This window comes from Scardinius erythrophthalmus, assembly GCF_964197995.2.
Source record: "Scardinius erythrophthalmus genome assembly, chromosome: 7".
In the NCBI taxonomy this organism is placed as follows: Eukaryota; Metazoa; Chordata; class Actinopteri; order Cypriniformes; family Leuciscidae; genus Scardinius; species Scardinius erythrophthalmus.
This window is the reverse complement of record NC_138227.1, coordinates 27,757,416-27,765,877: the sequence shown is the minus strand read 5'-3', so window position 1 is coordinate 27,765,877 and position 8,462 is coordinate 27,757,416. Positions and strand designations below refer to the sequence as shown.

The 8,462-nt window shown below is 39.2% G+C and overlaps 1 protein-coding gene across 1 annotated transcript; it reads left to right on the top strand.

Annotated features, from left to right (window-relative positions):
• Positions 1-285: 285 nt before the first annotated feature.
• LOC308693781 (C3a anaphylatoxin chemotactic receptor-like) lies at positions 286-7,507 on the top strand (the record flags this gene model as incomplete). The annotated part of the gene is made up of 6 exons (XM_081370878.1): positions 286-314; positions 441-598; positions 3,402-4,035; positions 4,954-5,090; positions 6,442-6,480; positions 7,296-7,507. The coding sequence occupies 6 exons, from the start codon at positions 286-288 to the stop codon at positions 7,505-7,507; spliced, it is 1,209 nt and encodes a 402-aa protein (XP_081227004.1).
• Positions 7,508-8,462: the final 955 nt, after the last annotated feature.

The window sequence follows — 8,462 nt, the reverse complement described above, 5'->3', positions numbered from 1 at the left end:
TCACCAGAGTAAGGCTCAGGAGTCGGAAGGCGTGGTTCCGACTGGGAGGCGGGCATCGGTGGTGTGGGAGGGACGGGCGGTGCGGCTGGCGCAGCGGGAGGTTGCAGCTGTTGAAAACGCTGGGTCAGCTCGGACACCTGCGTGACGAGAGCCTGAATCGCGCGCGCCGCATCCCCTTGATGACGGTCCTGAGCGTCCATCCTTTGAATACTTGCACGAACAAAGTCATCCATTGTTGCTGCGGCGCCACCTGCTGCTTCCATCGTCTGGTCGGATTGTTCTGTCATGACTGAACAGACAGGAAACAGTTGCAGGTACTCAAAAAGTGTTTAATATCTCAATAAAGTCAGAAACAGTACAGGAACAAAGAAGGGCGGCGACTCAGGCTCGTGCAGGGACTTTCCGATGGTCTGTGGTGCTCTGGTGCTGTGATAGTGCAGAATCCCGATCCCGGTGTTTGAGTGCGGTGAATCCAGTGACGAGGAACAAGACGGCGAGAAGACAAGGCAGGCGAACACGGACACGGCAAACTTCACGGGAAACACAGACACGGCAACACAGGACCTCAACAAGCAATCCAACACTGGAACAGAGAATGGTGTGAGTATATATAGGCAATGGGAATGAACAGCAGCTGTGAACAGTGATTGTGATGATGATGATGATCAGCTGGAGCGCTGACAGACACGTGAGCGGGACAACGCCCACTCACACATAAACACAACGACACGAGACAAGAAAGAAACAATGCATTCAACAACCGTGACAGTTATAAACTGTAATTGTGTCATCTTATGTGAAAAGTGTGAACATTGTATTTTAATTTTATGTGTTTGCGTATATGTATTTGTCATGATTCTGCCTTCGTGTCCTAGATTTTTCTTGTTTTGAGGCAGAATCATGACAGACCCATGTTTTATGTGTAAGCACATGGCCATTTGTTTGGCCATGTGCTTGCGTTGTCTCGTCATGTAACCCCGCCCCCTTGTTACCCTTGTTTAGTCATTATTGCTTTACCCATTATCACCTGTGTCCCTCATTAGTTTCTCCCTATTTAATCCCCTTGTTTTTGCTGTCTTGTGTCGGTTCATTGCCATACTTTATGTGATTCTCAGTGTGTGTAAACCTTCCTGTGAGTACCCTGTGAAGAACTCTGTCTTGTAAAGTCATGATCTTGTAGCTGTTGTTAGTTTAATGTCTAGTTATCAGTTTAATCTTAGTCTAGTGTAGTTTGTCTTTGTTTTTGCCCACAAATTTGAGGTAAATTTGAATTAGCTCAAGAATATGGGGAATCTTGGGGATATTAATATTTATGACTCATGGTCATAATTCATGAGTCGCATGTACATTTATTTTATCGATTATAGAGATTAACTGGTTCTGTAACTGATCTAATCGTTATTCGTCCAGCGAATAAAGGTGAGATTATCACAGTTAAGAAGGGTTATCTCTTTACAAACTCCAAGAAAGTTTGATCTCCTGGCCACGGACATCAAACCTTCTGAGTTTATTAATTAAAACTACTGAATGTAGTCTAATATCGAGCTTGTAGCTTAAGATCTTTTGTTTCATTGACTTTAGAATGGTGGGTTTTCAAACACGGAGACAGTGAAAAGTATTTATGAATTTTAATAAATGCATAACTAGAGATTATATGAGCTACGAATATAAACGCACGTAAAAATACAAAACAATAAAACAAACACACATTTAACCAAACAAGAAAATACGTGATCAGGATAACATGAAATGAAAGAAAGAAAGAAAGGCAGAGAATGGGGAAGCTAGTAATTATTACATACAAATAGAACCTAAGTTCACGAGACAACCTGGAAAGCAGTTTTATCAGAATAATGTTTTACTTGCACGTTTGTTCTCTGTTCGGCGTGAGGCTGAGGCAGGGCAGCGTGACGATGTCGATCCTGTTTCTGCTGTGTCTTCAGGTGCCGCGAAGTTTAAAGGCTCACTGCATGTAACATTACCGAGAAGGTTCAGTTCGTCTTCTGGGTCGTTTCGCAAGACGATGTAAAGGCTTACTTGAATTTAAGTTACCGAGAAAGTTAGATCATTTCCCTTTTTGAGGGGAAAGGCACGGATGAGCTTAGTTGCAAAGAACGGCAGCTACGACTCGAACATGTGTTGTCCGAGGAGAAGACTAAGGCCTTCTTCAGATGATCCTTGGAGAAGCGCTGCCGGGGAGGAGAGGAGGTCAGCGGGATCGATGGGAGAAGAGGTGAGCGAAGAAGGAAGAGCGTGATGAGGGGGTTTCTGCCTTTTAACAAACATCTGTTTACGCCTTCTCTTGGAACGACAGCGAATCAGATTGTCTTTTCTGAAGCGGGAAAATTCTCTTTGTGTGAAAATAAAAAAACCTACTTTCACCATATGTCTTATGAGAGAAAGAATTCATATTTCTTCTTAAGATTGTACACCCGGAACAATACATCTTACTGTAATTTACTATGTGTGACGGGTTGAATTAAAACAGGACGGTCAGACAGATACTAATTATGACAGATAAAGGTCGGGGAAACATGATGTTACATCTATATGCATAATTACACACAAATAAAGTTTGATTAAACACACAATGAAATTGTCAGTGTTTCCGTTATGGCATGTGAAGACACTTGAGAAACATAGGAATACATATCAACATTTTGGTAATGTCCTATGTGGGTAAGTAAAATGGAAAATCTGGACGTGGCTCGCTTGGAATGTTCTGCTTTCCTCAGTCGTAAAGTTTTATGGTCTGAGGTAGGGTTACCACAAGACACTATTGAGGAACTTCTTTCAGTGAACATTTAGAATTAAAGATTTTACTCTTAGCAAACCACACCTCTATTATAAATTTGTAATGAATGGTAAAATGACATTTTACTATGTGGAAGTCCATATATGGAAATGTGCTTCAGTTGCATCTCGTGGTGGGTTTCTGGTTGAAAGTCCACGAGTGTGTGTGTGTGTGGAATGTCACGAGGCTGTAAAATCACAGGAAGTCCATGCTGAACTAGGGGGGTTTTACAAAGGGGTTCTTAAAAACAGGGTCCTCTTTATGGCTCAAATGTCCCTCTGGGGAAATTATTAACCAGATTGCAATTTTGACATGTCCAAGTAGACTTGGCGACGCCGTGGACAGACCCGTTGTCTAAAAAGACAACGAAGGACGTGTTTGGAGACAAGGAATTACTAATTGGAACAGCATGTGACCGCATGTCAGGCATTGTCGCTACAATAGTAAAAACTTAAAAATAGAAAATTACATTAATTGATAAGAGTGTTAAATTATAAGCTTCGTATGGCATCCTGGGGTAAATGTGTTGCATGTGAAAAGTGGCATAACAACATTCAGAGTCCAGAAACCAAAACTCACTGTATTTTCTTCTCTTGTTTTCATGTAGCAACCACTACTTTTGGATTTCAAAATGTGACCAGCACGGACAATTCTACAGTGCAGACAGAGATCTTCTCAGGCATTAACATCTTTATCATATGCATTTACTTTGCCATACCTGCTGTAGGTCTCATTGGAAATGGGCTTGTCATATTTGTAACTGGTTACAAAATGAAGACGACAGTCAACTCCATTTGGTTCCTCAACTTGGCGATTGCAGACTTCATCTGCTGCTTAACTCTAATCATAAACACCATTTTAGGCGTACGCAATATTAAGGATTTTGTTAAGGATTTTGGTTCCTTCAAGTGCATGTTTCTCCGCTTTATAATTTACCAAAACTCATTTACTAGCATTTTGCTGCTGATGACTATTAGTCTGGACCGATGCCTGTGCACATGGATGGTTGTGTGGTCTCGAAATAATCGAACCCTATTAAAAGCCAGAATCATCTGCGTGATTGTGTGGGTTTTATCCATTAGCTGCTGCATCCCTGTAGTTATCAATCCCTCAACAGCAGACCAGTCTCTGGTCACATGCAAGTTCATAGTGGGCTTTCTCATCCCCTTCCTGATCATTGCATCTTCGTATATAGCTATCGGCGTGCGAGTCAAACGTCTCAGAATGGAAAACCAGCTCAGGTCTTATCGGATCATTATAGCTGCGGTCCAGTGCCCGGTTGCATAAAGCACCTTAAGTGTAATTTTCCCTTAAGTTCGCCCTTATGTTTCCCTTAAACCTAAGGGTGTTGCAGAAAAAAACCCTTAAGTGTTACTTAAGGCTTTCTTTAAGTGAAACCTCATAAACACTTAGAATTTCCCTTAAATGCTGTTTTTTCACTTAAATAATCCCTTAAAAAGCGTTAAGTGTTGCATAAAACCCCTTAACGGTCATTTCCCTAAGTATAATTTAAGGTTTGGAAATCGTACCCTTAAGAGAGTAACGGACAAAAAATAAGACGACATGGCTGAATTTATAGAACCAGCTGAAGATTATTATGTGCCAAGAAGAATTTTTAGGGATAGGGAGAACCCTTTGGACCATCTTAGCGATGAAAAAATGCTGCTAGAATACCGATTTGATCGACGCGCAATATTTGACATCGCTAACAAGCTAGACGGCGACCTTGAACCTGTCACACATCGCAACCACTCTTTACCTGCGGTGTTACAACTGCTTATAGCACTGCGTTTTTTTGCAACTGGGAGTTTTCAGACAGTAGTGGGAGATGTTTTCCACGTGCATAAATCGACTGTCAGCAGAGTGGTTCATCGGGTTGCGGGGGCTCTTTCCCGTCATTTAAATGCAACGGTCAAATTCCCATCCCGTCATGAACAGCAGGAGGTCATTCAAACCAGTTTTTTTCGGAAAGCAGGTTTTCCTCGCATATGTGGTGTTATTGACGGCACACATATCAGAATACAGGCGCCCCAAACACACGAAGACCAGTACGTAAACAGAAAAGGCTACCACTCAATAAATGTACAATTAGTGTGTGACCATCTCTGCAAAATCACAAATGTTGTTGCAACATGGCCCGGGAGTACACATGACTCCAGGATTTTGGCGGAGAGCAAACTAGGGAGAGATTTTGAAGCTGGAGAGCACACTGGTCTCCTGCTCGGGGACAGTGGTTACCCCTGCCGCCCATGGCTCATGACGCCCTTCATGAATCCTCGTAATGCTGCACAGGCATGTACAGTAATTAATTAATACAAATGAATATTCCTATGAAGGTAGAATTTGGTGCCTAAAATATTTGCATGAAAAATGTAAATCTGTGTGCATTAAAGAAATATTAGCAGCAGTTTACTGAATTATAGGTAGGCCTATATTAAAATATTTCATGCAATAAATTACCTTCATAGTATTTATCGTAAAGCACTGTTGATACTATAGTAAAAATCTTTATTTTTTTACTCGAATAGGAAAGGTACAATAATGCGCTGACCCACACAAGGTCGATTATTGAGAGGACCATCGGACAGCTGAAGCGCAGGTTTCACTGTCTCCACAGCGAACTGCGTGTTGAGCCTTCAAGGGCATGCAGAATTATTGTAGCCTGTGTTGTGCTTTTCAACCTTTCCAAGACGTATTCTGCTATCGAAGAAGAGGATGAGCACGGGAATGAAGAGGGCTATGAAGAACTGCATTTGATTCAAGTTCAAGATTTCCAACAGGCTGGATATGCTGCTAGAGATGCCATTGTCAATGCTTTCTTTAGTTGATTTGTAGTAATCGTAATAAGTAGTAGTAGTAGTTTTTATTATTATAACATACACACACAAATAATTAAATTAAATTAACAAATATTTAATTATTATAACATACACACACAAATAATTAAATTAAATTAACAAATATTTAATTATTATAACATACACACACAAATAATTAAATTAAATTAACAAATATTTAATTATCCTAACAGCCTACACAAATAATTAGATTAACAAATTTTTTTTTTTTAAAAATCACTCAATTTCAGTTATTGTTATTTTTCCTTCATCCTTAAGCTGTAAAAGTTTGTTATTTAGAATAAAACTATAGAGCTCCTGATTTTCCGTCTCCTTCTTCAGTTTTTGTATCTCCAGCTGCAGTTTCTCCTTTTGTAGTTGTAAAACCTCTCTCTGCAGTTCCAGCACATCTTCTCTTGTTGTGGTGGCTGCAGGTGATGTTTTCGGTGTTCTACGCAAGTGATGGGGAAAATTAAGAAAATCTTAAAAATAACTTCAAAGCTGTTCTACGTTGGATTAATAATAGGAAGCGATTAACTGAAGCGATAGATAAATAAATCATTACTTAGCGGTTGCCTGTATCGGGGTTCTGCTGGCGATCTGATGGTGCTGAATTTGATTTTCAGAGTGCTGTAAGGGTCTAAGTGTGAAAGGAATGGCAAGTTATATCATTATGCTATAACATTATGTCTCTAATGATGTAAAAAAATAAATAATGTATCCTCTAATCTAAGCCACTAGTGTTAGATGTTCTATGCTGATACAGGACAATAATGTCTCACTCTGTGTTACACTGTTGCACTGGTTCAGCTTCACTCTCTAAACCGCCACAGATGCCAGACAGGACAGGTGAGTCAGCTCCAATTATGTTTTGTACCATTATAGTACAGTCCGACAACTCAGCCGGTGGGGGTCCTCCACCTGTTGGTCAGTTTTATAATCGTTAGGTCTTAACACTGTACAGCAATAAAGCGAACTCTTCACTAAAAGCGTAACGTTAGTCTTGCTTGATCTTACCTGTTTTGTTGGCTTCTTTCTTATAAGCGCTCAGCTCTTTTTTTGCGACCACAGAGATGTTTTCGTATTTTTTTATGACTTCCTGAACCGTCCTCTTCACATCGAAATTCCGTGCATTAATTTTTTCCGTTATTTCTTCCCACTGTTTCTGTTTTTTTGCCGCAGTTACATTGGGATTTAGTTTGCTTTTCAAAATTGTTTTTCTTTTACCATATTCATCTAGAAGTATACATTTCTCCTCCTCTGTCCAATTAGGCTTTCTTTTTTTGTTTTCTTTATCCATTCCGATAGCTTATTTTATTTAATGAAACTGCTAGTGCTAGTGTTGTTTGGCGTATCTATGGCAACAACAGACTTTTATAACGTGAATCCAGGATCGCTGTCGTGAAACACTTAAATGTTTCCCTTACCTAAGAGAACCGTTTAAGAGATTATATGCAACACCCTTAAGTTATTCTCTTAGGTAAGGGGAAATCGCCCCTTAAGTATCATACTTAAGGAAAAAACTTAAGGTGCTTTATGCAACCGGGCACTGGCCTTTTTCATATGCTGGCTTCCTTATCATCTCCACAATTTGTATTGCAAAAGTGCAGAAGAGAATCAGTGCAGTAGGTCTTCTACAGCTCTAGATCCTGTATCAACTATAGTTGACTTCCTGGCTCATCTCAGCAGCAGTCTGAACCCCATTCTCTATGTGTTCATGTGTGAGGAGTTTAAGAAGAAGCTGAAACAGTCTTTACTGCTGGTGCTGGAGACGGCGTTTGCTGAAAATCATCTGGACTTCAAAGTCTTAAAGCAAACAAAAGATACCATCATCTCGATCTCTGCCAGCTGCCAGGATAACAAAACAAGCGTTTAAGATTATATAGACATTTACAACTTCACTTTTCTGCTTTGATGACTCCACCCTTTTATGGCATGTCCACATGAGGTTCAACAGTATTAAACAGCCATAAACTGCATTATACACATGAAAATGTTGAATCAATGACTTAATTTGCTCCATGGGAAAAAAAAAAAATGTTTATTAAATGGACTAATCTGGCTAAATCTTGTTGTCTATTTTAATATTACGTGAATCTCATTTTATCTGCATCTCATGGGATGCATACTGTAGGTAAGAAAAAAATACTTTCCTTTTCCAATGGTGGACCGTACAATGTAGTTTAACTTCATCACTTTTCAAGTGGGTTATCTGTAGCCTACTTTATCAAAGTATCTTATTGTGGGAAAATTTTATTTTCACTTCAATATACATCTCAGTAGTGTAGCCACACAGGGGCATGGGGTTGTGTTCTGATCGCTTAAAATAAAAAAAATATGGAATGTTGATTTGCTAGCCTAATTGATAGATCAACAGACCAATGCTGTGCAATAAAATACTACAACTGTTTTCTAACTTATTGGTTTGATTATGTCACGTGTTGTGCTAAGAACTAAATTAGACAAACACTGTTGCCAATAAGTTACTGTAATTAAGATTTACAGAACAATTACCGTATGTCAGTTTTACAGTACTACAGGGTACTGTAATTGTTTAATACAGTGCATTGCTGTAAAAACCAAGCTAATCAGTACACTACTGTAATAGTTTTTATTTGTACTAAATATAAATTAGATTTCATAATTTTCATATAGAATTTTTTTTATCCCACATAAGTACTACTGACATACAAATCAATTAGACAAATATAAAATACCATTTTTGTTATTTAAAACATATACATCACAAAATAAATGCCAATGCTGCAAATGATGTGTTAAATTTTTACACATTAATGGGTGTGTTTAGGGACAACATTTTTTGTGTTAAT